Source organism: Bombina bombina, chromosome 1 (assembly GCF_027579735.1).
Source record: "Bombina bombina isolate aBomBom1 chromosome 1, aBomBom1.pri, whole genome shotgun sequence".
NCBI classification, from domain to species: domain Eukaryota; kingdom Metazoa; phylum Chordata; class Amphibia; order Anura; family Bombinatoridae; genus Bombina; species Bombina bombina.
The window spans coordinates 985172382-985193623 of record NC_069499.1 but is presented as its reverse complement, the minus strand read 5'-3'; the positions used below and the strand labels follow the sequence as shown (position 1 = coordinate 985193623).

Below are 21242 nucleotides of genomic sequence, written 5' to 3'. Positions count from 1 at the left end.
AGGGAGACAGCAAAAGAGAGGGGGGAGGGAGACAGCAAAAGAGAGGGGGGAGGGAGACAGCAAAAGAGAGGGGGAGGGAGACAGCAAAAGAGAGGGGAGGGAGACCACAAAAGAGAGGGGGGGAAGGAGACAGCAAAAGAGAGGGGGAGGGAGACAGCAAAAGAGAGGGGGGAGGGAGACAGCAAAAGAGAGGGGGGAGGGAGACAGCAAAAGAGAGGGGGGAGGGAGACAGCAAAAGAGAGGGGGTAGGGAGAGCAAAAGAGAGGGGAGGGAAACAGCAAAAGAGAGGGGAGGGAAACAGTAAAAGGACAAAAGAAAGGGCAGAGAGAGAGAGAGAACAAAAGAGAGGGGGAGGGAGACAGCAAAAGAGAGGGGGGAGGGAGACAGCAAAAGAGAGGGGGGAGGGAGACAGCAAAAGAGAGGGGGGAGGGAGACAGCAAAAGAGAGGGGGGAGGGAGACAGCAAAAGAGAGGGGAGGGAGACAGCAAAAGAGAGGGGGAGAGAAAGCAAAAGAGAGAGGGGAGGGAGACAGCAAAAGAGAGGGGGAGGGAGACAGCAAAAGAGAGGGGGGAGGGAGACAGCAAAAGAGAGGGGGGAGGGAGACAGCAAAAGAGAGGGGGGAGGGAGACAGCAAAAGAGAGGGGGGAGGGAGAAAGCAAAATAGAGGGGGGAGGGAGACAGCAAAAGAGAGGGGGTAGGGAGAGCAAAAGAGAGGGGAGGGAGACAGTAAAAGGACAAAAGAAAGGGCAGAGAGAGAGAGAACAAAAGAAAGGGGAGAGAGAGAGAGAGCAAAAGAAACGGGAGATAGAGAGCAAAAGAAAGGGGAGAGAGAGAGAGTAAAAGAAAGGGGGAGAGAGAGAGAGAGCGCAAAAGAAAGGGGACAGAGAGAGCAAAAGAAAGGGGAGAGAGAGAGAGAGCAAAAGAAAAGGGAGAGAGATAGAGCAAAAGAAAGGGGAGAGAGAGAGCAAAAGAAAGGGGAGAGATAGAGAGCAAAAGAAAGGGGAGAGAGAGAAAGCAAAAGAAAGGGGGGAGAGAGAGAGCAAAAGAAAGGGGGGAGAGAGAGAGAGCAAAAGAAAGGGGGAGAGAGAGAGCAAAAGAAAGGGGGAGAGAGAGAGCAAAAGAAAGGGGGGAGAGAGAGAGCAAAAGAAAGGGGGGAGAGAGAGAGCAAAAGAAAGGGGGAGAGAGAGCAAAAGAAAGGGGGGAAGAGAGAGAGAGCAAAAGAAAGGGGGGAAGAGAGAGAGAGCAAAAGAAAGGGGGAGAGAGAGAGCAAAAGAAAGGGGGGAGAGAGAGCAAGAGAGAGCGAGAGAGAGCAAGAGAGAGGGGGGAGAGAGCAAGAGAGAGGGGGGAGAGAGCAAGGGGTGGAACCGCTGTACTCCCAAAAATGGCCTGTGTACACAGGCTTTAGGACTAGTATATATAAAAAAAGGTTTAGAGAACAAGCAAATGTTAAATCCATAATCAGGTGAATACTGATTAGTGTTGGAGAATATAGGGAGCTGACCAATTCAAAAAACTCAAAAGGATCAAACCTAACAAACAAACTTATGTCACTATAATAACAGTATGTACATAGAGTATTAACAATGGGGTTTTAATCTAAGTAAGTCCCATATAGCTTGATTAAAATTATAATCATGTATATTAACCAGCTTCATAATATATGAGGTGGGGAAGAGAGTTAAACCTAGATTAACTTCAGAGTCGGTTAGGAGTTACATAGTACATATCAAGGCATAAATATGATAAGCTAGAAATTTTAATTTAAATGCACTTATTATTCCTGTGTATATAAGCACATTGTAAATACTCTATATGTCTCTCAAGTCAACCCAGTAGGACTCTGAACTGTCAAACAGGAAAAAGAATTTAAAAAATTCAGGCTAATGCAATTTATACCTCTTAATCTATATCCAACTCATTATGTTAGCTTTGGAGCTATCTATAGGTTGTGAGAAACATACTGTAGGAATATGCAATTAAAGTGAGATAGAACTTACAGTAATATTATATTTGCATTTTTGTGTTTATAAGCTACTGGTCTGTAACTTACAGGACTCCAACATCAAACACATACATACTATAGATAACTAATAAAGAGGAATACATGTTAACAATATGGGTTGTATGGACCTCCCTATATCTGTTCTAAAATGGAATTGTAAAGTAAAATAAATCATTAGTAATAGGCCAGTCTCTAGGTTTGTCGGAGACAAGCTAGGTTCTTTCATATATAGAATTATGTAATACAGTAATGTGGTTGGGCAAATTTCATCCCATAATTGACTTCTAGGACCAAGAAAGTTTAGGTTGAATGTCCAGCAAATACTGCAATAAACTGTCCCCTGGTTCCATATGCTGCCTCCTGAGTGTAAATAAAAGGTATGGGGCTTCTTTTATAAGCAGGGCGTTATAGATCCGGCGTGGGATACCATCTGATGTTGCAGGCACCTCTGATCTGGTTCCTCTAATCCATGAAGCCGAGGTGTCCATGTTTGTCGATCCTGTAAATTGCATGTCATTCTTAGACCAATCTGCAAGTGGTGTCGGAATTTTACAACAACTGAGGAGGCTGGCCGCATCCTCCCCATCATCAGCAGAGGGCTTGATCAAATCAGGCTGTATCGATATATGCAGCAGGGTCTGCTTGCTGTTCACCTCTTCTCTGTATTGCCGGACAAGACAGGCTCCCTCTATTTCCCCATACTCAATCGTTCTCTGTGTCAGGACCTCGCTCTGAGCTGGTGAATAAATGTTCACTTTGTCCTGACTAGGTAAGTGCGCAGTTAATAAGTAATCATTCCGGTTACTCACTTCTTTGCATATAGAAATGAGGCTGTTGAAACTGCTGTCCATTTTGGCCTCCAAATCTTTAAGTAGAGATCTCATTGCTGTATGTAGCTCTTCCATATTGTCAGGCTTTGGTAAGTCCTCCATGATAAAGGAAACTTAAAGCTTAGAGAGTATAGCAGTTGGTGTAGACCAGCTTGACCCGGGTTACAGGGGGGGTAACCCGGGTCAAATCTGTAGGAGTAGTCACCCGCCAAGATCTTGATAGTCCAGAATAGAGTCCGTAGGTCATAAATGCAGTCAATATTCAGGTATCTAGTACTCTGGAGCTCAGAGCACTTGTAGAGATATAAATTAAGCGTGGATGCTGCTATAGTCTCAAGATAGGTGGCTTATTTCTCAGACTTCACTATGAGTTGCCATGTTTGCAGCCATTTCGCTCGCTGCCTGGACATGCCCCCCCATATAAAATCTTTTTATATATTGCGAGAGAGGTCTATTATTACCTTCAAGGTTAAAAATGTTTTATTTAGATTTTAAAAGCACCAGAAAATGCATGTTTGATCAATTTTTACTTGTCCATGGAATAGGAGCTCATTGGCTGAAAAGGCAAACTCCCACAGCTGTAATGGAGTATGTATATATATATATATATATATATATTTATTAAAGAACCCTCTATGGACCAGATTACAAGTGGCACGCTATTAAGCGCTTTTGTTTGATCATTTCCACCGGAAGTAAAGATTTTTCACGCCAGTTAGCGTGCAAATTACTTGTAAAATGTTGTGTGCAAGCAAAACCCGGCACACACTAACTTCAGGACTTTGCATATCGCAACTGTGCTAAATTATTGTCCCTATAGACAATTCTATGGATATTTTATAATATTTTAGTTCATCTATAATAATTATTTAGATGAATTATTGATATTTTTTCTATATTTTATATTTACTAAATACATAACGCACCTTAATATAACTCGGGTTAGCATACATGAAGAATTAGTGTATTCCTGTTGGGTTTTTCATACAGAAAGAAAATAATTTAAAAGGTGCCAAGAATTCTGAGCCTGACTAAAATGTTTTATAATATATATCCCTTATCAGACTGGGTAATGATGATGCTCTTCTCTTTAAAGCTTTAGAGGATTTATATTAAAATGTTCTCATGGTATAATTATTGCCACAAAATGTTATTTAAAAAAGCTTAACATTTAATCCAATTTTAATTAAACATGTTACAGTTCTATGTCTCTCAATAAAAGGGATAAAATTCAGCCACATATGGTCTTAAATATTTTTTGTGTTTTCCTCGTGAAACATCTGCATAAAAAAAAAGAGAGAGCCATACCTCAAACAATAGGGCTTAAAGGGACAGTAAACACCTTGTAAAATAATTTCTGGAGACTTGCAATAAACTAGTTAATTAGGTAGGTTTGACAATATTATAAATGCATTATAACCTTGTTTGCTGCAATTGTTTTTAAAAGCCTAACTATATCCATTACTTCAGCTATTTACATGGATAGGTCTGAAGTAATATATTATTATTAATAGTATAACACAGGACTAGATAAAGAATTCCACTACTTGACCACCATCAGTGTAGTGCACCATAGACGCTAGAGCAATATCCAACATGAAATTTACTGTGCTCCTCCACAGAAGTCTATTATGTGAGGGAACTAGTACACCTACACTAGCCAACATGTATACATACATAGACATATAAGTGCATTGGAGCCCTTTGCAGTCAAATAGCTGAAAACATGTAAAAGCATATTTATGCAATATTCATATTTAATAAAGTGTTTAACTATGTATTCAATGTAAATATTTCACATTCCAATGTTCTTCACACATGGGAAATAGTTTTATATATATATATATATATATATATATATATATATATATATATATATATATATATATATTTATATATATATATATATATATATATATATATATATATATACTGTATATATATCTGCATATATCTATACCAATATGTAATAATATATATATATATTTTACAACAAAAAAACATCATATATATATATATATATATATATATATATATATATATATATATATATATATAAATATGTGTTAATATAAAGTGCATATTCTGCTATATGAAGAACTTTGGAATGTGAAATATTAATATTTCATGTTGGATTAGCGCACTTGAGAAAAGGCAATCGGGTCTGCGCAAGAGTAAGGGTGTTAGTTTTTTCCCACTTTTTGTGCTCCATTGTAGTCTATGGGGAAATACGTTAACGCGATCACGATTTTTGAAATTCGGCTTTCTGTGCATGTCCGGTTAATACTCGTGAGAAAACATTTTGCTTTCAACTTGTATTATAAGCGCTACTCGACTCAGGCAAAAACCCTCCGTCTAGCGAAGTTAACGCAAAACTGAGAGGGATAAAATTCCACTCCTAATCTAGCCCATAATGTGATCATAGATATAATTTATGATGCCATCAAAAAACCCAGAGTTTATTTAGTTTCTGGTGTTTGTGAATTTGGGTAACAAAAATAGTTTGACATTGATACATGTTATCTCAGACACACACTCACATATCATGAATATAACCATACACAATCAGATATAAACACAGATAATTACAATAAACATAAAAACTATTGTTTAGAAATTTTACCCACATGCACAAACAGAAATCAGACACATAGGGGTAGATTTACCAAGCAGCGGGTGCTGCAATCTACTCCCGTAGTTTCCTGCTCACCGGAAACTTAAGTTAAGAAGCAGCGGTTGTAAGATACGATCGAGATGACTGACACCCCCGAATGTGCAGGAGGCGGCATTGCACAAGCATTTCACCAGAAATACTTGTGCCATGTTAAATGCAGACAGCGTATGCTGTCAGCATTTAGCGATGCCGGGTGGACATGATTCACTAAAGCAAATCATGTCCGCCCGGCACTTAATAAATTGGCCCCATATACTCAAGTACATAAACGTATACAATTTGGCAAACATAATAATAAAGCAATATAATTGCACACCTACAGATGGAATGACACACACAGGACCATATGTCTGTTCCCCCACTGGATCTGATATTAAGAAATGACATTTAGCAGCTCTGTAATTATCGCTAATGAGTTGTGTATTTATCAGCTAGTGACTTGCATAATACAGCAACATGTAAGGACTTCACCCCAGCTTCCCATGGCTGTTAGTATATACAATTACATAGTCAGAAGACAGACTATCCTGTTTAATCCCAACAATAGTTAAATGGTTCTTGAAGTAAAGGTTTGAGTGCTGTGCCTTCCTGGTCTCCTACCTCCCTTCCTCCCCCCTCTCATTTATCACAGTTATAGAAGTAGTCTGTTTTGCTCGCAATCAATAAGACATTTCCACCTCTAGGGTACGACTATGTTCCTATTTAACATGTAGCAAGATTTTAATATAATAGATACTATGTTCCGGGTCTACAGTTTGCCTGGACCATTGTGCCCCTCATCAGCATGATTACTGTTTTTATCACAAGCCTTTCATATCTCTCTTTTTTCTTAAGAAAAGTATATCAGTTAAAAGTGTTTTAGCCTAGTAATGCCTTCTTGTGTAATTGAAAATGTTTATTACTAAAGTTATTTATGTTGGGTATTTGATCTATTGTTTTGTTTGAACACTAAAATTCGGAAACTCTGTGGTTGCTTCTACTGTTTTGGAATCTGTAGTTAAACACTGTGGTATTCAACTGCATGAACAAAGTTATTTATAAGAAGAAGATATCCTGAAAACTAATACTTTTTGATTATATGTGATAAAGGACTTTGCTGTTATCAAAATGTTGTTTTTTGTTGTTATTTCTTGTTTATTAATGATGAGCATTGTACATTTTATAGTTTAATAAAGAAATATCTTTAAAAAAAATAGAAACTTGTATAGCAGCTCAAGCCAAATGACCCCTAAGATAAGACAGCGGCAGGCTACACACTGTCTTGTAACCCAAAAGACTGAACACCTATACATAGACCTCTAAGACAGATCACTGTAACTACCCCATGCCTGTTGACCCCCATGAACTGACAATTTCACAGCTGTCACATGCTTATAGAACTCTAGGACTAGACAATGAATCATGATTTCTGCATTAGGCAGCCCATTGTAGAATATCCCTCTAGGATGCCACATACGTGTTGTAATGTTCCCTCTTAGGATCACAGTCTTCTGTCCAGTGTGTGAGGTGTTGACAGTGACTGTGTACTGAGTCTGAGATGTCAGATTCTTCAGGGTTATAAATGAGATGCCCCCAGGGACTTCTACCTAAAAGATAATTAAATTAATTATTATAAACAGTGGGTATTAATGTAGAAATGCTAATAGTAGGTGAAGATACTGTATATACCTTCACAAACAACCACTAATGGAATTTAAATACAAAAAGAAGAGACCTCCTTTAGGCACCTACTTCAAACTCCTAATATAGTCCTAATATGTTGGGACTCCAAAACGTAACGTTTAATATCAGTTAAAATGCCCTTAAATACAGACAGACACAGATCAATCTAATAGAATAAATATTCCCAGAGGATGTTGGTGGATCCCAATCTATCTATAGTATGTAAAAAGCATTTTGTCACAGCACTGCTGATCCCACTTGTGCTTTAGCATGATAGGTAGACCATTGATATAATCCTCTCACTTGTAGGGAGATATTTTAACAGTCACCAATAGGAGCCAATAAGCCTTTTGTAATCATGCTACTCATATTGATGGAGATAATTAACCAGATTAAGGGCTAGATTAAGAGTGGAGCTCTATTTAGCGTTTCCGCTCACACGTTAACTTGGCTAGACGGAGGCTTTTTGAGCATGTTCGGTTACACTCAAATTATGATTTGAAAGTAAAAAGTTAACAAGCTAGCAAAAACCAGTTGTATGCAAAAATGAGAAATTATCATATTCCCCCATAGACTTCAATGGAGCGTGCAAACTGAAAAACCCCCACCCATAATCACACGCTAAGTCGACCGTGTTTATTCAAGAGCACTAAAATCTGACATGAATTATATATATATATATATATATATGTATATATATATATATATATATATATATATATATTTCTTTCATGTAATTAGCAAGAGTCCATGAGCAAGTGACGTATGGGATATACATTCCTACCAGGAGGGGCAAAGTTTCCCAAACCTTAAAATGCCTATAAATACACCCCTCACCACACCCACAAATCAGTTTTACAAACTTTGCCTCCTATGGAGGTGGTGAAGTAAGTTTGTGCTAGATTCTACGTTGATATGCGCTCCGCAGCAGGTTGGAGCCCGGTTTTCCTCTCAGCGTGCAGTGAATGTCAGAGGGATGTGAGGAGAGTATTGCCTATTTTGAATGCAGTGATCTCCTTCTACGGGGTCTATTTCATAGGTTCTCTGTTATCGGTCGTAGAGATTCATCTCTTACCTCCCTTTTCAGATCGACGATATACTCTTATTTATATACCATTACCTCTGCTGATTTTCGTTTCAGTACTGGTTTGGCTTTCTACAAACATGTAGATGAGTGTCCTGGGGTAAGTAAGTCTTATTTTCTGTGACACTCTAAGCTATGGTTGGGCACTTTGTTTATAAAGTTCTAAATATATGTATTCAAACATTTATTTGCCTTGACTCAGGATGTTCAACATTCCTTATTTTCAGACAGTCAGTTTCATATTTGGGATAATGCACTTGAATCAATTATTTTTCTTACCTTAAAAATTTGACTTTTTTTCCCTGTGGGCTGTTAGGCTCGCGGGGGCTGAAAATGCTTCATTTTATTGCGTCATTCTTGGCGCTGACTTTTTTGGCGCAAAAAATATTTTCTGTTTTTTGGCGTCATACGTGTCGCCGGAAGTTGCGTCATATTTTGACGTTCTTTTGCGCCAAAGATGTCGGCGTTCCGGATGTGGCGTCATTTTTGGCGCCAAAAAGCATTTAGGCGCCAAATAATGTGGGCGTCTTATTTGGCAATAAAAAATATGGGCGTCGCTTTTGTCTCCACATTATTTAAGTCTCATTTTTTCTTTGCTTCTGGTTGCTAGAAGCTTGTTCATTGGCATTTTTTCCCATTCCTGAAACTGTCATTTAAGGAATTTGATCAATTTTGCTTTATATGTTGTTTTTTCTCTTACATATTGCAAGATGTCTCACGTTGCATATGAGTCAGAAGATACTTCAGGAAAATCGCTGTCTGGTGCTGGAACTACCAAAGCTAAGTGTATCTGCTGTAAACTTTTGGTAGCTATTCCTCCAGCTGTTGTTTGTATTAATTGTCATGACAAACTTGTTAATGCAGATAATATTTTCTTTAGTAATGTACCATTACCTGTTGCAGTTCCATCAACATCTAATGTTCAGAATGTTCCTGATAACATAAGAGATTTTGTTTCTGAATCCATCAAGAAGGCTATGTCTGTTATTCCTCCTTCTAGTAAACATAAAAAATCTTTTAAAACTTCTCTTTATACAGATGAATTTTTAAATGAACATCATCATTCTGATTCTGATGACTCTTCTGGTTCAGAGGATTCTGTCTCAGAGATTGATGCTGATAAATCTTCATATTTATTTAAAATGGAATTTATTCGTTCTTTACTTAAAGAAGTACTAATTGCTTTAGAAATTGAGGATTCTGGTCCTCTTGATACTAATTCTAAACGTTTAGATAAGGTCTTTAAATCTCCTGTGGTTATTTCAGAAGTTTTTCCTGTTCCTAGTGCTATTTCTGAAGTAATTTCCAGAGAATGGGATAAATTGGGTAATTCATTTACTCCTTCTAAACGTTTTAAGCAATTATATCCTGTGCCGTCTGACAGATTAGAATTTTGGGACAAAATCCCTAGAGTTGATGGGGCTATTTCTACCCTTGCTAAACGTACTACTATTCCTACGTCAGATGGTACTTCGTTTAAGGATCCTTTAGATAGGAAAATTTAATCCTTTCTAAGAAAAGCTTATCTGTGTTCAGGTAATCTTCTTAGACCTGCTATATCATTGGCTGATGTTGCTGCAGCTTCAACTTTTTGGTTGGAAACTTTAGCGCAACAAGTAACAGATCATGATTCTCATAATATTATTATTCTTCTTCAACATGCTAATAATTTTATCTGCGATGCCATTTTTGATATTATCAGAGTTGATGTCAGGTTTATGTTTCTAGCTATTTTAGTTAGAAGAGCTTTCTGGCTTAAAACTTGGAATGCTGATATGGCTTCTAAATCAACTTACTTTCCATTTCTTTCCAGGGTAACAAATTATTTGGTTCTCAGTTGGATTCTATTATCTCAACTGTTACTGGTGGGAAAGGAACTTTTTTACCACAGGATAAAAAATCTAAGGGTAAAAACAGGGCTAATAATCGTTTTCGTTCCTTTCGTTTCAACAAAGAACAAAAGCCTGATCCTTCATCCTCAGGAGCAGTTTCAGTTTGGAAACCATCTCCAGTCTGGAATAAATCCAAGCCTTCTAGAAAAGCAAAGCCAGCTTCTAAGTCCACATGAAGGTGCGGCCCTCATTCCAGCTCAGCTGGTAGGGGGCAGGTTACGTTTTTTCAAAGAAATTTTGATCAATTCTGTTCACAATCTTTGGATTCAGAACATTGTTTCAGAAGGGTACAGAATTGGTTTCAAGATGAGACCTCCTGCAAAGAGATTTTTTCTTTCCGTGTCCCAGTAAATCCAGTGAAAGCTCAAGCATTTCTGAATTGTGTTTCAGATCTAGAGTTGGCTGGAGTAATTATGCCAGTTCCAGTTCTGGAACAGGGGATGGGGTTTTATTCAAATCTCTTCATTGTACCAAAGAAGGAGAATTCCTTCAGACCAGTTCTGGATCTAAAAATATTGAATCGTTATGTAAGGATACCAACGTTCAAAATGGTAACTGTAAGGACTATCTTGCCTTTTGTTCAGCAAGGGCATTATATGTCCACAATAGATTTACAGGATGCATATCTGCATATTCCGATTCATCCAGATCATTATCAGTTCCTGAGATTCTCTTTTCTGGACAAGCATTACCAGTTTGTGGCTCTGCCGTTTGGCCTAGCTACAGCTCCAAGAATTTTTTCAAAGGTTCTCGGTGCCCTTCTGTCTGTAATCAGAGAACAGGGTATTGTGGTATTTCCTTATTTGGACGATATCTTGGTACTTGCTCAGTCTTTACATTTAGCAGAATCTCATACGAATCGACTTGTGTTGTTTCTTCAAGATCATGGTTGGAGGATCAATTCACTAAAAAGTTCATTGATTCCTCAGACAAGGGTAACCTTTCTGGGTTTCCAGATAGATTCAGTGTCCATGACTCTGTCTTTGACAGACAAGAGACGTCTAAAATTGATTTCAGCTTGTCGAAACCTTCAGTCACAATCATTCCCTTCGGTAGCCTTATGCATGGAAATTCTAGGTCTTATGACTGCTGCATCAGACGCGATCCCCTTTGCTCGTTTTCACATGCGACCTCTTCAGCTCTGTATGCTGAATCAATGGTGCAGGGATTACACAAAGATATCTCAATTAATATCTTTAAAACCGATTGTACGACACTCTCTAACGTGGTGGACAGATCACCATCGTTTAATTCAGGGGGCTTCTTTTGTGCTTCCGACCTGGACTGTAATTTCAACAGATGCAAGTCTCACAGGTTGGGGAGCTGTGTGGGGATCTCTGACGGCACAAGGAGTTTGGAAATCTCAAGAGGTGAGATTACCGATCAATATTTTGGAACTCCGTGCAATTTTCAGAGCTCTTCAGTCTTGGCCTCTTCTGAAGAGAGAATCGTTCATTTGTTTTCAGACAGACAATGTCACAACTGTGGCATACATCAATCATCAAGGAGGGACTCACAGTCCTCTGGCTATGAAAGAAGTATCTCGAATTCTGGTTTGGGCGGAATCCAGCTCCTGTCTAATCTCTGCGGTTCATATCCCAGGTATAGACAATTGGGAAGCGGATTATCTCAGTCGCCAAACGTTGCATCCGGGCGAATGGTCTCTTCACCCAGAGGTATTTCTTCAGATTGTTCAAATGTGGGAGCTTCCAGAAATAGATCTGATGGCGTCTCATCTAAACAAGAAACTTCCCAGGTATCTGTCCAGATCCCGGGATCCTCAGGCGGAAGCAGTGGATGCATTATCACTTCCTTGGAAGTATCATCCTGCCTATATCTTTCCGCCTCTAGTTCTTCTTCCAAGAGTAATCTCCAAGATTCTGAAGGAATGCTCGTTTGTTCTGCTGATAGCTCCGGCATGGCCTCATAGGTTTTGGTATGCGGATCTTGTCCGGATGGCCTCTTGCCATCCGTGGACTCTTCCGCTAAGACCAGACCTTCTGTCGCAAGGTCCTTTTTTCCATCAGGATCTCAAATCTTTAAATTTAAAGGTATGGAGATTGAACGCTTGATTCTTGGTCAAAGAGGTTTCTCTGACTCTGTGATTAATACTATGTTACAGGCTCGTAAATCTGTATCCAGAGAGATATATTATAGAGTCTGGAAGACTTATATTTCTTGGTGTCTTTCTCATTATTTTTCTTGGCATTCTTTTAGAATTCCGAGAATTTTACAGTTTCTTCAGGATGGTTTAGATAAAGGTTTATCCGCAAGTTCTTTGAAAGGACAAATCTCTGCTCTTTCTGTTCTTTTTCACAGAAAGATTGCTAATCTTCCTGATATTCATTGGTTTGTACAAGCTTTGGTTCGTATAAAACCTGTCATTAAGTCAATTTCTCCTCCTTGGAGTTTGAATTTGGTTCTGGGGGCTCTTCAAGCTCCTCCGTTTGAACCTATGCATTCATTGGACATTAAATTACTTTCTTGGAAAGTTTTGTTCCTTTTGACGATCTCTTCTGCCAGGAGAGTCTCTGAATTATCTGCTCTTTCTTGTGAGTCTCCTTTTCTGATTTTTCATCAGGATAAGGCGGTGTTGCGAACTTCTTTTGAATTTTTACCTAAAGTTGTGAATTCCAACAACATTAGTAGAGAAATTGTGGTTCCTTCATTATGTCCTAATCCTAAGAATTCTAAGGAGAAATCGTTGCATTCTTTGGATGTTGTTAGAGCTTTGAAATATTATGTTGAAGCTACTAAGTCTGTCCGAAAGACTTCTAGTCTATTTTTTATCTTTTCCGGTTCTAGAAAAGGCCAGAAAGCTTCTGCCATTTCTTTGGCATCTTGGTTGAAATCTTTAATTCATCATGCCTATGTCGAGTCGGGTAAAACTCTGCCTCAAAGGATTACAGCTCATTCTACTAGGTCAGTTTCTACTTCCTGGGCGTTTAAGCTTCGGTTGATCAGATTTGCAAAGCAGCAACTTGGTCCTCTTTGCATACTTTTACTAAATTCTACCATTTTGATGTATTTTCGTCTTCTGAAGCAGTTTTTGGTATATTGGCTATTCGTTAAACTGAATTGTGGGTGTGGTGAGGAGTGTATTTATAGGCATTTTAAGGTTTGGGAAACTTTGCCCCTCCTGGTAGGAATGTATATCCCATACGTCACTAGCTCATGGACTCGTGCTAATATGAAAGAAATGAATTTATCAGGTAAGTTCTTACATAAATTATGTTATATATAAGAGAAATATATATATATATATATATATATATATATATATATATATATATATATATATATATATATATATATATATATATATATATATATATATATAAAAGAGAAAAACTACTTAGTTTTGGTAAAAGAGAGATTTGTGATGCTTGTGTTTAGAGGGTCAGTGAATGTGTTAAAGTCACTTTCTTCCCCTTCCCAAATGAGGATAATGTCGTTAATAAATATTTTCCAGAATTTTATTTTACTTAGATGGGGATTGTTATTAAATACATAGCCCTCTTCATACTTCTAACACATATGTATAACACAGCGATCCCTTAACAGGATTATTGTAGCAACACAGAAACCACCATCCCATTGTTAAGGGATCGCTGTGTTAAAACAGTATTTGAAGCAAAAAACTGAGGCCTAGATTTGGAGTTTGGCGGTAAAAGGGCTGTTAACGCTCCGCGGGCTTTTTTCTGGCCGCACCATAAAATTAACTCTGGTATCGAGAGTTCAAACAAATGCTGCGTTAGGCTCCAAAAAAGGAGCGTAGAGCATTTTTACCGCAAATACAACTCTCGATACCAGAGTTGCTTACGGACGCGGCCGGCCTCAAAAACGTGCTCGTGCACGATTCCCCCATAGGAAACAATGGGGCTGTTTGAGCTGAAAAAAAACCTAACACCTGCAAAAAAGCAGCGTTCAGCTCCTAACGCAGCCCCATTGTTTCCTATGGGGAAACACTTCCTACGTCTGCACCTAACACTCTAACATGTACCCCGAGTCTAAACACCCCTAGCCTTACATTTATTAACCCCTAATCTGCCGCCCCCGCTATCGCTGACCCCTGCATATTTTTTTAAACCCCTAATCTGCCGCTCCGTAAACCGCCGCCACCTACGTTATCCCTATGTACCCCTAATCTGCTACCCCTAACACCGCCGACCCCTATATTATATTTATTAACCCCTAACCTGCCCCCCACAACGTCGCCGACACCTGCCTACACTTATTAACCCCTAATCTGCCGAGCGGACCTGAGCGCTACTATAATAAAGTTATTAACCCCTAATCCGCCTCACTAACCCTATCATAAATAGTATTAACCCCTAATCTGCCCTCCCTAACATCGCCGACACCTAACTTCAAACATTAACCCCTAATCTTCCGATCGGAGCTCACCGCTATTCTAATAAATGTATTAACCCCTAAAGCTAAGTCTAACCCTAACACTAACACCCCCCTAAGTTAAATATAATATTTATCTAACGAAATAAATTAACTCTTATTAAATAACTTATTTCTATTTAAAGCTAAATACTTACCTGTAAAATAAATCCTAATATAGCTACAATATAAATTATAATTATATTATAGCTATTTTAGGATTAATATTTATTTTACAGGTAACTTTGTATTTATTTTAACCAGGTACAATAGCTATTAAATAGTTAAGAACTATTTAATAGTTACCTAGTTAAAATAATAACAAATTTACCTGTAAAATAAATCCTAACCTAAGATATAATTAAACCTAACACTACCCTATCAATAAATTAATTAAATAAACTACCTACAATTACCTACAATTAACCTAACACTACACTATCAATAAATTACTTAAACACAATTCCTACAAATAAATACAATTAAATAAACTAGCTAAAGTACAAAAAATAAAAAAGAACTAAGTTACAGAAAATAAAAAAATATTTACAAACATAAGAAAAATATTACAACAATTTTAAACTAATTACACCTACTCTAAGCCCCCTAATAAAATAACAAAGCCCCCCAAAATAAAAAATTCCCTACCCTATTCTAAATTTAAAAAGTTACAAGCTCTTTTACCTTACCAGCCCTGAACAGGGCCCTTTGCGGGGCATGCCCCAAGAATTTCAGCTCTTTTGCCTGTAAAAAAAAACATACAATACCCCCCCCCCAACATTACAACCCACCACCCACATACCCCTAATCTAACCCAAACCCCCCTTAAATAAACCTAACACTAAGCCCCTGAAGATCTTCCTACCTTGTCTTCACCATCCAGGTATCACCGATCCGTCCTGGCTCCAAGATCTTCATCCAACCCAAGCGGGGGTTGGCGATCCATAATCCGGTCCAGAAGAGGCTCCAAAGTCTTCCTCCTATCCGGCAAGAAGAGGACATCCGGACCGGCAAACATCTTCTCCAAGCGGCATCTTCGATCTTCTTCCATCCGGAGCGAAGCGGCAGGATCCTGAAGACATCCAGCGCGGAACATCCATCCGGACCGACGACTGAACGACGAATGACTGTTCCTTTAAGGGACGTCATCCAAGATGGCGTCCCTCGAATTCCGATTGGCTGATAGGATTCTATCAGCCAATCGGAATTAAGGTAGGAATTTTCTGATTGGCTGATGGAATCAGCCAATCAGAATCTAGTTCAATCCGATTGGCCGATCCAATCAGCCAATCAGATTGAGCTCGCATTCTATTGGCTGATCGGAACAGCCAATAGAATGCGAGCTCAATCTGATTGGCTGATTGGATCAGCCAATCGGATTGAACTTGATTCTGATTGGCTGATTCCATCAGCCAATCAGAAAATTCCTACCTTAATTCCGATTGGCTGATAGAATCCTATCAGCCAATCGGAATTCGAGGGACGCCATCTTGGATGACGTCCCTTAAAGGAACAGTCATTCGTCGTTCAGTCGTCGGTCCGGATGGATGTTCCGCGCTGGATGTCTTCAGGATCCTGCCGCTTCGCTCCGGATGGAAGAAGATCGAAGATGCCGCTTGGAGAAGATGTTTGCCGGTCCGGATGTCCTCTTCTTGCCGGATAGGAGGAAGACTTTGGAGCCTCTTCTGGACCGGATTATGGATCGCCAACCCCCGCTTGGGTTGGATGAAGATCTTGGAGCCAGGACGGATCGGTGATACCTGGATGGTGAAGACAAGGTAGGAAGATCTTCAGGGGCTTAGTGTTAGGTTTATTTAAGGGGGGTTTGGGTTAGATTAGGGGTATGTGGGTGGTGGGTTGTAATGTTGGGGGGGGGGTATTGTATGTTTTTTTTTACAGGCAAAAGAGCTGAAATTCTTGGGGCATGCCCCGCAAAGGGCCCTGTTCAGGGCTGGTAAGGTAAAAGAGCTTGTAACTTTTTTAATTTAGAATAGGGTAGGGAATTTTTTATTTTGGGGGGCTTTGTTATTTTTTAGGGGGCTTAGAGTAGGTGTAATTAGTTTAAAATTGTTGTAATATTTTTCTTATGTTTGTAAATATTTTTTTATTTTCTGTAACTTAGTTCTTTTTTATTTTTTGTACTTTAGCTAGTTTATTTAATTGTATTTATTTGTAGGAATTGTGTTTAATTAATTTATTGATAGTGTAGTGTTAGGTTAATTGTAGGTAATTGTAGGTAGTTTATTTAATTAATTTATTGATAGGGTAGTGTTATATAATTAAACCTCTTAGGTTAGGATTTATTTTACAGGTAAATTTGTTATTATTTTAACTAGGTAACTATTAAATAGTTCTTAACTATTTAATAGCTATTGTACCTGGTTAAAATAAATACAAAGTTACCTGTAAAATAAATATTAATCCTAAAATAGCTATAATATAATTATAATTTATATTGTAGCTATATTAGGATTTATTTTACAGGTAAGTATTTAGCTTTAAATAGGAATAAGTTATTTAATAAGAGTTAATTTATTTCGTTAGATAAAAATTATATTTAACTTAGGGGGGTGTTAGTGTTAGGGTTAGACTTAGCTTTAGGGGTTAATACATTTATTAGAATAGCGGTGAGCTCCGGTCGGCAGATTAGGGGTTAATAATTGAAGTTAGGTGTCGGCGATGTTAGGGAGGGCAGATTAGGGGTTAATACTATTTATGATAGGGTTAGTGAGGCGGATTAGGGGTTAATACATTTATTATAGTAGCGCTCAGGTCCGCTCGGCAGATTAGGGGTTAATAAGTGTAGGCAGGTGTCGGCGACGTTGAGGGGGGCAGATTAGGGGTTAATAAATATAATATAGGGGTCGGCGATGTTAGGGGCAGCAGATTAGGGGTACATAGGGATAACGTAGGTGGCGGCGATTTGCGGTCGGAAGATTAGGGGTTAATTATTTTAAGTAGCTGGCAGCGACGTTGTGGGGGGCAAGTTAGGGTTTAATAAATGTAATACAGGGGTCGGCGGGGTTAGGGGCAGCAGATTAGGGGTACATAAATATAACGTAGGTGGCGGTCGGCAGATTAGGGGTTAAAAATTTTAATCGAGTGGCGGCGGTGTGGGGGGACCTCGGTTTAGGGGTACATAGGTAGTTTATGGGTGTTAGTGTACTTTAGGGTACAGTAGTTAAGAGCTTTATGAACCGGCGTTAGCCAGAAAGCTCTTAACTCCTGCTATTTTCAGGCGGCTGGAATCTTGTCGTTAGAGCTCTAACGCTCACTTCAGAAACGACTCTAAATACCAGCGTTAGAAAGATCCCATTGAAAATATAGGCTACGCAAATGGCGTAGGGGGATCTGCGGTATGGAAAAGTCGCGGCTGTAAAGTGAGCGTTAGACCCTTTAATCACTGACTCCAAATACCAGCGGGCGGCCAAAACCAGCGTTAGGAGCCTCTAACGCTGGTTTTGACGGCTACCGCCGAACTCCAAATCTAGGCCTGAGATTTTACCCAGAATCCTCTTGTACATTTGTAACAATGTATATGGAGTTTTAATGGGGAAAGCAAGCGGGGAACTTGCCTAGATGTGCTAATTTTCAATGCAAAAATTTGTATTGATTTATATATATATATATATATATATATATATATATATATATATATATATATATGATGTTTTGGTAAAAAAAAAAAAAATATATATATATATATAGATAGATATATCTATATCTATCTATCTATCTATCTATCTATATATATATATATATATATATATATATATATATATATATATATATATATATATATACAGTATGTGTGTAGATATATACAGATATATTTAGGAATATTTTTTTGAAAATACTTACAACATATTTCCCTATGTGGAGAACATTGGAATTTGAAATATTTACAGTAAATATAACACTTTAATAAATATAAATATAGCATAAATATGATTTTTCATGTTTTCTGCTACTTGACTGCAAAGGGCTCTAATTCCCTTACAGTATATACAGTATATGTCTATATATATATATATATATATATATATATATATATATATATATATATACATATAAATATATAAATACATATGTACACAAATATAAACATATATATGTATCTGTATGTTAAAGCCCTTTGCAGGAAAAAAAATTTTCTAACACCTGAGACCACATATCTTTGAGCTCTTAAAACTTTTTAATGCAATTTTTTTAAAATAATTTTTATCAGACAGTGTTATTATGAGTATAACTGTACTTTTAAATTAATTTTTGATGTTTTTTTGTGCCACTTTTTTGGCTTGTGTAACAGCTAACCAGAGCTCTGAAGTCACACTAACCCGACGCGTTAAACTCAATTTCCATTGTGTGCAAAAAGCACGGCACTCATAATCTAACCCTAAACGTGGATCAGATGTTTTGCCTTTATTAGTGGTGGAAATTGAAAAAAAGTGTTTAAAAGTGAATATCTGATGGAGATTCTTTTTCCAGGGCGATGTGTCTCTACTAAAGTGTTTATGAACTGACGTATCTTAACCATAATTTTTTTAAGCAGATTAAAAATTAAATTTTACATTTTTGGAGTGCCCATTTGCCTAAAAAGAAAATTTATGCTTACCTGATATATTTATTTCTTTTACGATATGACGAGTCAACGGATTTCATCCTTACTTGTGGGATTTATCCTCCTGCTAACAGGAAGTGGCAAAGAGCACCACAGCAGAGCTGTATATATAGCTCCTCCCTTCCCTCCACCTCCAGTCATTCGACCGAAGTTAGGAAGAGAAAGGAAAAGCCAAAGGTGCAGAGGTGACTGAAGTTTATAAAAACAAGTACATACCTGTCTTAGAAAAGACAGGGTGGGCTGTGGACTCGTCATATCGTAAAAGAAATACATTTATCAGGTAAGCATAAATTTCCTTTTCTTTTACAAGATATGACGAGTCCACGGATTTCATCCTTACTTGTGGGATACAATACCAAAGCTACAGGACACGGATGAAAGGGAGGGACAAGACAGGAACCGAAACGGAAGGCACCACTGCTTGAAGAACCTTTCTCCCAAAAACAGCCTCAGAAGAAGCAAAAGTATCAAATTTGGAAAAAGTGTGAAGAGATGACCAAGTTGCAGCCTTGCAAATCTGTTCAACAGAAGCATCGTTTTTAAATGCCCATGAGGAAGCCACAGCCCTAGTAGAATGAGCCGTAATTCTTTCAGGAGGCTGCTGTCCAGCAGTCTCATACGCCAGACGGATGATACTCTTCAGCCAAAAAGAAAGAGAGGTAGCCGTAGCTTTCTGACCCCTACGCTCTCCAGAAAAAATAATGAATAATGAAGATGATTGACGGAAATCCTTAGTCGCCTGCAAGTAAAACTTCAGGGCACGGACTACGTCCAGGTTATGCAACATACGCTCCTTCTTAGATGAAGGGTTAGGACATAATGAAGGAACAACAATTTCCTGATTAATATTCTTATTAGAAACAACCTTAGGAAGGAAACCAGGGTTGGTACGTAAAACCACCTTATCAGAATGGAAGATAAGATAAGGCTAGTCACATTGTAACGCTGAAAGCTCAGAAACTCTACGAGTAGAAAAAATAGCAACCAAAAACAAAACTTTCCAAGATAACTTAATATCTATGGAATGCATGGGTTCAAACGGAACCCCTTGAAGTACAGTAAGAACTACATTCAAACTCCAGGGTGGAGCAATTGGTCTAAACACAGGCTTGATCCTGGTCAAAGCCTGACAAAAAGACTGAACGTCTGGAACATCTGCCAAACGTTTGTGAAGTAAAATCGACAAAGCAGAGATCTGTCCCTTTAAGGAACTTGCTGATAACCCTTTCGCCAATCCTTCTTGGAGAAAAGACAGAAACCTGGGAATCCTAACTCTACTCCATGAGTAGTTCTTGGACTCGCACCAATAAAGATATTTACGCCATATCTTATGGTAAATCTTTCTAGTAACAGGCTTACGTGCCTGAATAAGAGTATCAATGACCGAATCAGAGAACCCCCGCTTAGATAAAATCAAGCGTTCAATCTCCAAACAGTCAGCTGCAGAGAAATTAGATTTGGATGTTGGAATGGACCTTGAATGAGAAGGTCCTGTCTCAATGGAAGTTTCCACGGCGGCAGAGAGGACATGTCTACTAGATCTGCATGCCAAGTTCTGCGAGGCCATGCAGGCGCAATTAGAATTACTGAAGCTCTCTCCTGTATGACCCAAGCAATCACCCAGGGAAGGAGAGGAAATGGTGGAAACACATAAGCTAGGTTGAACGACCAAGGCACTGCCAAGGCATCTATCAGTTCGGCCTGAGGATCCCTCGACCTGGATCCGTATCTTGGGAACGCCATCAGATTCAATTCCGGTCTGCCCCATCTGAGAATCAGGGAGGCAAAGACCTCCGGATGGAGTTCCCAACTTCCCACTCCCCAGGATGAAATGCCTGACGGCTTAAAAAATCCCCTTCCCAGTTGCCCACTCCTGGGATGTAGATTGCTGACAGATAGCAAGAGTGAGCCTCCGCCCCTTGAATTAACTTGGATACTTCTGTCATCGCTAAGGAACTCCTCGTTCCTCCCTGATGATTGATGTAAGCCACAGTCGTGATGTTGTCCGACTGAAAATGGATGAATTTGGCCACAGCAAACTGAGGCCACACCTGAAGCTCATTGAATATTGCTCTCAATTCCAGA

The 21242-nt window shown here is 38.6% G+C and overlaps 1 protein-coding gene across 1 annotated transcript in view; it reads right to left on the bottom strand.

Moving 5' to 3' along the window:
* Window positions 1–21242, bottom strand: part of COL20A1 (collagen type XX alpha 1 chain) — a 478350-nt gene that overhangs the window by 298409 nt on the left and 158699 nt on the right. Inside the window, exon 16 of the mRNA XM_053708962.1 lies at window positions 6963–7092. Within this exon, the coding sequence (XP_053564937.1) occupies window positions 6963–7092 (130 nt within the window). The remainder of the gene's footprint in view (window positions 1–6962; window positions 7093–21242) is intronic.